The sequence below is a fragment of the Labeo rohita genome, chromosome 5 (genome assembly GCF_022985175.1).
Source record: "Labeo rohita strain BAU-BD-2019 chromosome 5, IGBB_LRoh.1.0, whole genome shotgun sequence".
NCBI classification, from domain to species: domain Eukaryota; kingdom Metazoa; phylum Chordata; class Actinopteri; order Cypriniformes; family Cyprinidae; genus Labeo; species Labeo rohita.
Genome location: NC_066873.1, coordinates 3,298,508 through 3,310,651, shown reverse-complemented (window position 1 = coordinate 3,310,651; position 12,144 = coordinate 3,298,508). Strand labels below are relative to the sequence as shown.

At 36.3% G+C, this 12,144-nt stretch overlaps 1 protein-coding gene across 2 annotated transcripts; it reads left to right on the top strand.

The window, feature by feature from the left end:
• Nucleotides 1–24: 24 nt before the first annotated feature.
• kiss1rb (KISS1 receptor b) lies at nucleotides 25–11,571 on the top strand. Of its 2 annotated transcripts, XM_051108908.1 has the most exons (6): nucleotides 25–124; nucleotides 1,692–1,968; nucleotides 2,056–2,180; nucleotides 5,405–5,540; nucleotides 8,362–8,600; nucleotides 10,813–11,571. In XM_051108908.1, exons 2-6 carry the CDS (start codon nucleotides 1,704–1,706, stop codon nucleotides 11,161–11,163), a joined length of 1,116 nt encoding a protein of 371 aa, XP_050964865.1. In that variant the 5' UTR covers nucleotides 25–124; nucleotides 1,692–1,703; the 3' UTR covers nucleotides 11,164–11,571. The 2 variants fall into 2 exon arrangements, with proteins under 2 accessions (XP_050964865.1, XP_050964866.1); XM_051108909.1 differs by lacking the exon at nucleotides 25–124 and having other exon boundaries at nucleotides 1,928–1,968; nucleotides 2,132–2,180.
• Nucleotides 11,572–12,144: the final 573 nt, after the last annotated feature.

Here is a 12,144-nt window from a genome sequence, read left to right as displayed (position 1 = left end):
ACACTCCACTACTGTGAAAAAGAGGCATGGACAGCTTGAAAACAGTCATGTTCACACAGGACTGAACAATGTTTTAGGAGGATTTTTTTTTCCCTTCAAATAAGACTAAAGGTTTCTGAAAGAGGTAAGCTAATATTGCTTATTATTGCATATATTTGTTTTAAAATGTTTAGGCAATACCATAAAGAGATTGATGTGTTTATGAAATAGACTTTTCTATATGTGACCCTGGACCACAAAACAAGTCTTAAGTAGCACGTGTATATTTGTGGCAATAGCCAAAAATACATTGTATGGGTCAAAATTATCAATTTTAATTTTATGCCAAAAATCATTAAGATATTAAGTAACGATCATGTGATGAAGATATTTTGTACATTTCCAACTGTGAATATATCAAAACTTAATTTCTGATTAGTAATATGCATTGCTAAGAACTCAATTTAGACAACTTTAATGGCGATTTTCTCAATATTTTGATTTTTTTGCACCCTCAGATTTTAGATTTTTAAATAATTGTGAATCAATGGAAAGCTTATGATGTATAAATCTCAATTTCAAAGCATTATGACTGGTTTTGTGGTCCAGCCTCACATATGTGTTTAATTTGACTGTTCAATATGGCAGGTACATTGCAGAAATTATGTTACGCTAAGTGCCATTACAGTGTAATTACACATGTAAGTACTGAGTAGTATTAATAAACTACATGCACTTAGGGTTTGGTTTAGGGTTAGTTGCTTGTAATTATGCATAATGACGTCTTCTTGATAAGGTCTGTTTTTACTTAAATATATCTAAAATTATATGTATCTTTCATTTTCTTTATCTTTCTTTCTTTCTTTCTTTCTTTCTTTCTCAAAAAATCCATGAAAAAGAAAAAAATACTTGAAATATTAAGATATTTTTAGAGTTTTGGTCAAATATGTTTGATACAAGTGTATTTTGTCTTACTACACTATATACACATATTTTCTTTACCCGTTTTAAGTATAAACTAGTTAAAAACAAATGAAAAACATTTTAGATACCGTTAATAATAGGATTTCAGCAATGTAACAGGTAAATAATCTTTTTAATTACTCATCATGATGATGAGTGATGGGTGTGTAGAAAGACTGTAAACGGTGTATTTTTACTCACATTGCACATATGTGACCCTGGATCACAAAACCAGTCATAAGGGTCAATTTTTTTAAATTGACATTTATACATGAATGAATGAGCTGAATAAATAAGATTTCCATTGATATATGGTTTGATAGGGCAATATTTGGTCGAGATACAGCTATTGAAAATGTGGAATTTGAGGGTGCAAAAAATCTAAATATTGAGAAAATCACCTTTAAAGTTGACCAAACGGTAGGAAATGTACAAAATATCTTCATGGAACATGATCTTTACTTAATATCCTAATTATTTTTAACATAAAAAAAGTAATAATAATTGACTCATACAATTTATTGTTGGCTATTGCTACAAATATACCCGTGCTAATTATGGTTTTGTGGTCCGGAGTCACATATTTGTTCAGAACAGAGGCATCATTTCAATGCATTTCAGTGCAATGCACTTTATCAAAACCATGTGTCTAGTAAATAGAACCAAAAACTGTGAGTTTTGCAAACTCCACAAATATGGTGAAGGTTGACAAATTTATTATGACAATTGAATTTTTGTGTGTATTTTAGGTTATTACTAGCATGGTGACACATGCAAGTCTAATGGCAGAAAGCAACAGGACCACTGAGGCTGCAGAACTCATCTTGTGCAATAAAGAAGCAAACATTTATGATTGCAATCAATCAGATCCTGTGGGCTCTCAAAGCCCAATCCCACTGACGGACGCCTGGCTGGTGCCAGTGTTTTTCACCCTTATTATGATTGTAGGTTTGGTGGGAAACTCATTGGTCATCTATGTAGTTGTCAAAAACCAGCAGATGAAAACTGTTACAAACCTCTACATAGGTAAGAAAGATGCTTTGTTTCTCAGAATATCATATCAGATTTACTTACTCAGTGTTGTTTTAGTGAACAGTCTTTGTTTCTCTTCAGTTAATCTTGCCACCACAGATATACTTTTCCTGGTTTGTTGCGTTCCTTTCACTGCCACTTTGTACACTCTTCCTAGCTGGATATTTGGGGACTTTATGTGTCGCCTCGTCAATTACCTGCAACAGGTGAGAGCATTTTTACTCTGTAAAGAGGAAAGAGCAAAAATGTCATGGCATATACTTTCAGACCAATAAGATGATTCATTATAAATAGAAAAAGACAGATTTTACCCCACACACACTTGTGTAATTGAGGGACATGAGTGGCTATGAGATTTAGGAGGATTTTCTGATTTTCATGAACTGGAACGGAGATTCTGGCCTTCTCATCCAACATCAGTTCAATTTCACAAATGCTCTACTGGATGAATGGGCAAAAATTCGCACAGAAACACTCCAAAATTTTGAGGAAAGTTTTCGAGAAGAGTGGAAGCTGTGGTAGCTGCAAAGGGGGTCCAACTATATTAAAGACTATACATAGCATAAACACACAGAGTACACCCCCTCTGATTCAACATAAAATATGTATTTTCTTAATGATCACTAAAATAATTCATGGAAAGATGGCAAAATTGAAATGTATTAAACATATACTTAATATAAACAAAAAAAGTATATGCGAATATTTTCTGTAAAATAAGTAAATTGCCCAGTTTTTTTCAAATGAAGGATTGCAGAAATGAGTATATTAGTCTAGTACTCTGAGAATATTCTAGTACTTAGTATGTCCTCCATAACTTTAAGTAAACAGCTCTGACCCTTCTCGACACTGAGTGTACAAGCTCATGACAAAATGCCACATCTGTCCTGTATAACTCCTGGAGGATGACCTCCCTAAATGCCCTGGTCTTTGCATGGTGTCCACATTTGTGGACAGTTAATTTAACTTAATTTAAGATTCATTAATCATGGTAATTTTCTCCAAATCACTTGAGGGCAGTGTCAGTAGACTGTCAGCAGTATTGTCACAGTGGCTAATCTCTTGCATTCCAGCTATTCTTTGCTTGATGACATCATTAATCCAAGATGGCTGACAGTGATGGCCGTGTGCTTAATGCCTCAGGCATATCTGTGAAAAACTTTTATTCAAGGAGGTCAATTGAGGTTAAAAAAAATATCAGTATGTACAGTAAAGTATGATGAATATGTTAGTAATTTATAAAATAAAATTGAGGGTAAAATGTAGTTTTTATTCACCAAAAACCAACTGTCCACGTATGTGGACGTCATGCTACAGAGGAGTCAGATTGCATAAAAGTCCTTTTTTCTGTAACCTGCTAGTATATCTATTCTGTTTTATCAAAGATGTTATAATTGTCTTATATTGTAATAAAACAGACATTTAACAAATATATCAACATAAATAGTCATTTAAAATTACATATTACAGCATTAAATGGCAATTTTACGCATTCATATGGAAACAAATTTGCATTTTGCCTTCTAAACAGGGAAAGAATAGGTCAAGAAGTCAGTACAGAATACTATAACTGAGATGATTTAACATGAAGTAAGATAAGGATGAAATAAGTTGTTACAATCAGCAGTGAATGTTTTCCATGATTTACCCATACTGCAAACGTTTCTGCATATATATAACTACTGTTATTATTGTTCCTACAATATGTGTTTTATTGTTATTATATTGTACTATTATTGTTTTTAATAAATGAGCTGATATGAATAGAATAACAGGCCATTAAAAAAAACACAATATTCCATATTGTCAGCTATGTCTTTATATCCCATTTTACACCTTTGTTGCATGGTGTCCACGTATGTGGACAGTTAAATAATTTTTAAATGAAACAAAATTTTGTAAAAATGAAAATGGATTTCAATTGTAGTGTCATATTAAAGTTATAAAAATAATAATAAAAAAATCCAGGTAATGTTTTTCATAATTCATGCACGAAAGGGTTAATGGGGAGTTTTGCTCAGTTCGTCTCTACAGAATCCCCCACAGCTGCTTAAGAGTGTTAAGATTGAGTAAACACATGTCCACTAAAGGATTTTCGCCTTGGGAGAATGAATATCTTTATTGTCATGTTGAAAAAATGCCCAACAATGCACGGAATGAGGGGAGGGTAACATCTTCAGTTTCAAGTGTTTGTATTCCATCACACAGTGGTGTGTGAATTCATGACAGCATTGATAAAGCACAACTTCCTCACACCTTTAGTACTCATAAATCCCTATAGAAGAGCTTTACTACCACTGAACGTCACTGTGAGTACCAGGCACTTCTCACTGTACTCCTCCTCTAGCAACACCAGAACATTTTGGATCCAAAATGATTGACTTGGTCTCTTGAGACCAGAGTATGGATTCCTAGAAGTCTATATTTTGTCAATATGGGCCTTGGAAGAGGTTAAATGAGTTTATGCAGTTGGTAATTCTAGTGGTGGCAACAACCATCCATGTCACTTCTGCAGGCTGCGTCGTACTCTGTCAGATAAACGTCTCTTTTCGTAGCTTTTGTTGGCTCTGAGACACTTGCATGGTGTTGCTCCTGCTCTTTTTCTAGCAAAAATTCACTCATCATTAAATGAAAACTTAATGTGAAGGCCTGATTATTTCAGCCTTGTCACAAGTTCATTGTTTTTGAATGTCGGTGTTACTTCTGCTATACTTTCACACTTACAACAGTACTTTGGTATTCCTTTTGTACCATTGTCTTCTTTTATGCTAAAAAATAAGTCAGCTGGCAGTTCTCTCCCAAGTGGTTTCATTGTTGCCAGCATTAAGTCTGAGTATGATTCAGTGGGCTATATAACACTTTTAATTGTCAGGAAATTACTTATTAAAGTTTTGGTTAAATAAACTTACCTGTTGATCAAAAATTGCTTTAACCCTACACTTTTTGTTTTGTTTTGTTTAGTAACTTTTGGGAGGGTGTGCTGATTTTTGCAACACAACCTTTTATCACTTTAATAAGAAAATCTTATTTTCCTGAATAATTTTGACATTATTTTTTGGTAATTGATCAGGCAGGCTTGTTGGAACATTATATCTCCAAAAAAACCCTAACATGTCTTTTAAGTAAAGAGTAATTGCTGAATTTGCTATGTTTTATAGGTGATGTACTCATTTATGCTGTGCACTGTATTTACAGTGCGATGTATTAAAGTCCCTGTTGGTGTAATGGTCAGGTGTCCCAATACTTATCCATATATTGCACTTGTTCTTATATTGTAGTTTCGAAAAAGTGCTTAATTAAATGGGTTAAATGTCTTCAAATGCATCTACTGTAAACAGCTATATTATAGGCTACCTACACTATTCTGGATGTGAAATATGGTTGTGTAATTTTGTCACTGTTTAAGAAGTGTCTTTGAATGAATTCACAGGTGACCGCACAGGCAACCTGCATCACTTTGTCTGCAATGAGTGTTGATCGCTTTTACGTGACTGTCTACCCACTCCAGTCCCTCCGTCATCGAACACCACAGATGGCTCTGTCTGTATGCACCACTATTTGGATATGTATGAAAATCATTCCAATCAATTTAAGTTGCTTTATAATTTTATCTCTGTTGATTTTTCTTTTGACAGCTGTTTACTTTTAAAAATAAAGCTTACAATAGTGGGTTTTTCAATGCTGTAGAAAAGCCATTTTTGGTTCCCCAAAAGAACCAATCAATGAACAGTTCTTGAAAGAAACATTTTTTCTTAGAGTGAAGAATATTTCAATACTCTAAAGAACCACTGAAGTTAAAGGTTTGTCACAGAATTAAGATGCCGGTTTCTTTGCTGCTAAAAGTGACTAGCAGTATTATGGCAGGAATAGTATATTACTGTTGGCGTGACATGGCCGTAGGTGACGACATGAAGACATCATTAGATCCGAATGTAAGAAGTTTATTAGCATTCAGCAAACAAATCCAAACAACAAGTCGTGGTGCAGGGTGATCAGGATGCCGTCGGTGAAAGATGCCGGGTAGACGGGTTTTAGGAGGGAGACATGAAAAGAAGGGGAGATACGATAATCAGCAGGAAGCTCTAGGCGGTATGTTACAGGGTTAATCTGCTTGAGAATCTTGAAAGGACCCACATACCTTGGGGTGAGCTTCCTGCTTGGCAGTCGTAGTCGGAGATCTCGGGTGGACAGCCAGACTCTCTGGCCAGGTTGATAGTTGGGGTGGAGACGCCTCCTACAATCCGTTTGGATCCGTTGGGCACTAATGGCTCTCTTAAGTCTCACGTGACGCTATCCCACACCTGTTTACTACACTTGATCCGTTCGTCCACTGATGGCACCATGGAGGGTTCACCAAACCAGGGGAACATGGGAACTGGTAGCCTAGAACACACTGAAAAGGGGTTAGGCCAGTGGATGAATGAGTGAGGGGATTTTTAGCATATTCAGCCCAGGGGAGGAAGTCACTCAATTTGTCCAGTTCTCTACTGCAATAGGTCCTGAGGTAACGTCCAATTTCTTGGTTCAGCCTCTCCACTTGACCGTTAGACTCAGGGTGGTACCCAGAGTTAAGTCTGATGTTGATGTCCAGCTGTTTACATAATGCCTGCCATACTCTTGAGGTGAACTGAGGACCATGGTCAGAGACGATGTCCTCTGGTATTCCATAAACGCTGAATACATATTGAAAAAGTTCAATAGCAGTTTCCATGGCTGTGGGTAGACACTTTAGTGGTATTAGTCTGCAAGATTTTGAAAAGCGATCTACAATAACTAGGATGGTGGTATAGCCGTTGGAGTTAGGTAGGTCAGTGACAAAATCAATGGACAGATGTGACCAAGGGCGGCGAGGAATCGGCAGGGGTTGGAGCAACCCAGCAGACAGTTCACGGGGGGGTTTTGGATAGAGCGCAAACAAAGCAAGCCTAAATAAAGTTGATGATGTCCCGGTTCATGTTTGGCCACCAGAACGCATTTCGTACCAAGGTTGTAGTGCAGTGAATACCTGGTTGTCCAGAACTTAGCGAGTCGTGGACCCACTATAACGTCCGTTGTCGGAATGCCTGAGGAACATTTTGTCAACTGGGGGGGGCATTCTGGTGGTGGTGGTTCATTCTTCTGGCCTTGTTGTATCTCTTCCATGATATCCCAACACAATTGGTTGGTCGGGTTGATCTGGATCATGCCTGCCTGAAAGTGCATCAGCCTTGTGGTTTTTGGTGCCTGGACGATATGTCACAGTAAAATTGAAGCAGGTGAAAAATAAAGACCAGTGAGCTTGTCTAGGATTCATTTGTTGGGCGCCCTTGATATATTCAAGATTTTTGTGGTCACTGATTTGGCAAAGGTGAATTGCTCCCTCTAGCCAGAGGCGCCACTCATCCAGTGTGGCCTTCATCGATAGCAATTCTTTGTTGCCCACGTCATAATTTCTCTCTGCAGCAGTCAGTTTGTGTGAGAAGAACGCACAGGGATAAAGTTTACCTATGTTACCATGACGTTGTGAGAGTACGGCACCAATACCACAGTCCGAAGCATCCATCACGAAGGGTGGTTCGGGGTCAGGATGTTTCAAAACAGGTGCAGTGGTAAAACAGGTCTTGAGACTCTCAAACAAATTCACTGCCTCTTGGTTCCATTTAAGCTTGGCTGGTTTGCCCTTCAGGAGGGAAGTCAATGGAGCTGCAATTAAGCTGTAGTTTCGAATGAATCTGCGGTAAAAGTTAGCAAATCCCAGGAGTCTTTGAAGTTCTTTGATTGTCTTGGGGAGAGGCCATTCAGTGACTGCCAAAACCTTTGAGTTATCCATCTCAACACCTTGGTAGCTGACAATATACCCCAGAAAAGATGTTTTAGAAATATAAAACTCACATTTCTCTAACTTGGCGTAAAGTTGGCGTTGTTGAAGGCATGACAGGACTGTTTTGATATCCTTGACATGTTGCTTAAGGTTAAGGGAGTAGATCAAAATGTTGTCAATGTAGGCTATGATACACTTATTTAGTAGGTCTCTGACAATCTTGTTGACGAATGACTGGAAGACCACAGGTGAGTTGGCAAGCCCATAGGGCATAACAAGGTACTCATAGTGCCCTCTTGTGGTCAGGAAAGCAGTTTTCCACTCATCACCCTCCCGGATGTGATCAGCTTATAGGCACTTATAAGGTCAAGTTTGGTGTAGATTCGGACTTCACGTAACCCCAGAGCTGAGGGAACCAGAGGTAGAGAGTAACGATATCCGTAACCAACTGTAACCCATCCGTTACAGTTGGGTTCACAGTTGTTTTCTACTGCACCCATTTGGGTTATTTTAATTTGAATGGTTTTTATACTTTTACATTTTATTAGATCTTATATAATAAAAGATTTTATTATCTTTTATCACAGGTTCGTTGCTGCTTTCAGTGCCGATAGCGTTGTATCAGCACACAGAGTCTTCATTCTGGTTTGGTCCACAGACATACTGCACTGAGGCCTTTCCCTCTCTCATTCATAAGAGGGCTTACATTCTTTACTCCTTCTTGGCTGTTTACCTGCTACCTCTGATCACCATCTGCATGTGTTACACCTTCATGCTGAAACGCATGGCTCAAGCCACGGTGGAACCTGTAAATGGCTGTAACCAGGTAAAGGTGTTATTGCATTATGGAGGTAAATTTTTAATGTTAATACTTTATAAATTAAACATACACAGATTTGTATGATAGCATCCCAAACTAGGTTATTTTCGGAACTGAACATGGTGCTGAAAGTGCTGATTACATTGTGGTACCTTTCTGAATCATTGCGGTAAAAATAAACGTGAGCTATTCTTAAAGTTGTGAAATTTCAGAGGGGTATTTAAAGCACAGATGCCTTCCTACATTCAGGATATCTTTGACTTTCATTATTATTGGATGAAACATCTCCACAAAAATAAATGTAGAGTGTGATGCGTTAGGGGAGTACGGGGCACAAACTAACACCAGTGTTGGGAAGGTTACTTTGGAAATGTAATGAGTTACTCTATTTAAAAGGTAATAAGTAGTGTAACTTTTCAATTATTTATAAAAGTAATGCAACTTATTACATTTGATTACGTTTTAATTACTTTTCTAAATTTGTAATATTTTCAACTGTTAATCAGTTTGAAACATTTAAAGCAGGCAGAGTGAACCTTACAGTAGCACTAAACACTGATTATTGTCAGACTTTCAAAATCCTTTATCACTTCAATTAAGATTATGATAAGTAAGGGATAATATACATTTGTATTTTGTGATAACAGCTAGCTGGATGTGCATTATCCCACTTGTTACACAGCTGCTTGGCACAGAAGTAAATAATTAGACACAAAACACTGATCTGAGTTGAAATATCTGAATGCAAAGCATCCATGAAGAAATTAGTTGCTAGCAAGTGGCAAGCTGACAGAATTAAGAAATTGTACACATAATATTGAAATGAATTTTAATACTTTTTAGCTACCCAAACACAAAGCTTCCACCAAGAAAAACTATCAAGCGTATAGCTCTGACGTAAGTTGCCTGGATGAGTCTGTGTTATTAGCTTTTACCAGTTGTTATTGGGGAATAACATACCTTGGAATGTCACGACTGACCAATCAGAATCAAGCATTCCACAGAGCCGTGTAATAATTTAATTTAAAGCACAGCCACCACAAATTCAGTCTTAACATCTCCTGTTTAATTTGAGATCATTCTGAGGTTAAATACAGATTTTAAATCGTAACAACGTGCAACTTAAGACTGGTTTTGTGGTCCAGGGTTATGTTTTAAGAATTTAAAGAACTTTTTTGACCATGAAGAATCCTTTTCTATAATATAAAATTTCCATTGATGTTAATGGTTCGTCATTAAATCACCTTTATTTTTAAGAGTAAAAATGAAATCCATTGAATTTATAAATTAATGGCAACGGAAACAGTTTGTGGGGTGATTTTTATATTTTTATAAGTAATAATAATTAGCAAAATGATTACATAAGTTCTATCAAACTACTCTAAAAATACTCAAAACCAATTTTTTAAACTGTTGCTTCTGGCTTGGTTCTGGCAGCTGGGAAAAATGCAGAATACAAATAACAAAATTAAAGTGTTAAAGTTGAATAAAAAAACTAACATGTAGTTGGAATACCAAAAACAATAGACATTCTATTTCATTTTCTGATGTTAAAGGTTGTGTCCATTCAAATTTTATGATATTTTAGCACAAATTTACATATCATACTTGAGCCTACGTGACAAAATAAGACAAAGTGTTAATAATCATGCTAAATCTATGAAAATAGGTCAACATTACAGCCAGGAGCACCGCTGTAGTTTCCGGGCCACCTAAACATCATTTTGACTTGGGGCCCCTCCGCGATTGTATAAAAATTATGTTCCGGGCCCTTGGAATTGTCCTAACCTTTCCCCCCATTATGGCACCACTGATTACAGCTACAATAACACAGAAGAATGTTGTCATTGGAATTTCAGAACTATTATTTTAGCTGATAAACAATAAAAACTTTGACAGCCTTTCAGAATCCATTCAACTTTAAAGAGCTTGAGCATTTAAAGCGGTAAATGACACAACTGCAGTGCACCTATAATAAAACAATGTTATCGCGCATTGTTATCGTTATCTTTCTTCTTATTTTATCTTATCTTTTGTTAACTTTATCATTCTTGGTGTGAATGCTTTCACAAAATGATCAGTTTTCTTTTACAGCCATGTTAATAATTTAGCATGTTATAAACAATGAATTGCTGTGCCAAATCCTTACTTTTAGAAAATATTATATATAAAACCACAATAAACCTTCATTTTTCTAAGAGTGCTCTTTGTTTTCTAGCTGCAGACGCCAGCAGAGCGTGTTGAAGCAGTGCGGACCAGAGTCTCCAGAATGGTGGTTGTAATGGTGCTGCTGTTTCTGCTCTGCTGGGGTCCGATCCAGATCCTGATTCTCTTACAGGCGTTCTGTCCTGAAGATGTGAGTCACAGCTACACACTCTACAAACTGAAGATCTGGGCTCACTGCATGTCCTATTCCAATTCCTCCATAAACCCCGTCATCTACGCCTTCATGGGAGCCAACTTCAGAAAGGCCTTCAGAAGTGTGTTCCCTTTGATCTTCAAAAGGAATGCAAGAACCACCGAGCCTCTCCCCACCTATAACAGAGAGATGAACTTTCTTTCATCCTGACCTTAAAGGATTTTTAGGACTGGTTATGCATGATTATACCTTTGAAAGATGAAATCAATAATACTTTATAAAGATGCTATCAGACCAAAACTAACAATTTAACTGGTACATTCCGTGATCAGTATATTATTATTAAAAACAAAAAAACAAAAACAAAAACAAAAAAACATTCTAAATGTATGCGTTTGTGAAAGAGAAATACACTTTAGCATATGTTTAAAAAATAACTTCTTATGGTTGCACTCTACTTTAAAATGTAAAGACACTTAATTGTGTTTATTATGGTTTATTTTTTTCATTAAATGCAATAAGCTGAAATTTAAAGTGCTTTTTGACCCACTTAAGTAGGACTTGACTACATCTTTATATGTAGTTTCATAAAAACGTCTGTGTTTATGAAACAATGATACTGCCGAATGTAAAATATACTTTATTGTCATTTCTACTGAATCTTGTGTCGTGTATTGAAGTACATTTGTAATTACACATTTGTAATGATGAAGTTGCAGTTTAGTAGATTTGAAAAGAACTTATAACACTAAAAAACACTATAAAACACTGAAAAAAACACACTACAGTTAAAATTATAATCAAGTACTTTACTTCTGCTTTGTTAGTCAATACATCAAAACAAGTTTACTTAATCCAACAAAACATAATAATTTGACATTATTACAAAGTACACTTTTTAAAAACATGTTAAAGGGGTCATCGGATGCTAAGTTCACTTTTTCATGTTGTTTGAACATTATTGTGTGTTGTCAGTGTATGTACAAATCTACCCTATAATGATAAAAATCCATGCAGTGGTTTTTAATTAATCTGTAAAAATAATATCCCCTTTTTCAAATCGAGCCGTTCTCAGATGCGTCACACCGACAGAGGCCGCTCCCACAATAGTTGATTGACATGAGTGTCTTACCTCAGATCAGCTGGAACAGTCCAACCTCCATGTTTTGATGCCGGAGCAGGGATGTAAGT

Excerpts from the sequence above, each read along its gene's own strand:
- kiss1rb (XM_051108908.1), top strand. The coding sequence starts at position 1,704 with ATGGTGACACATGCAAGTCTAATGGCAGAAAGCAACAGGACCACTGAG. Across the intron at positions 1,969-2,055 it reads TGTTACAAACCTCTACATAG|TTAATCTTGCCACCACAGAT; the intron begins GTAAGAAAGATG and ends GTTTCTCTTCAG. Across the intron at positions 8,601-10,812 it reads CTGTAAATGGCTGTAACCAG|CTGCAGACGCCAGCAGAGCG; the intron begins GTAAAGGTGTTA and ends TTTGTTTTCTAG.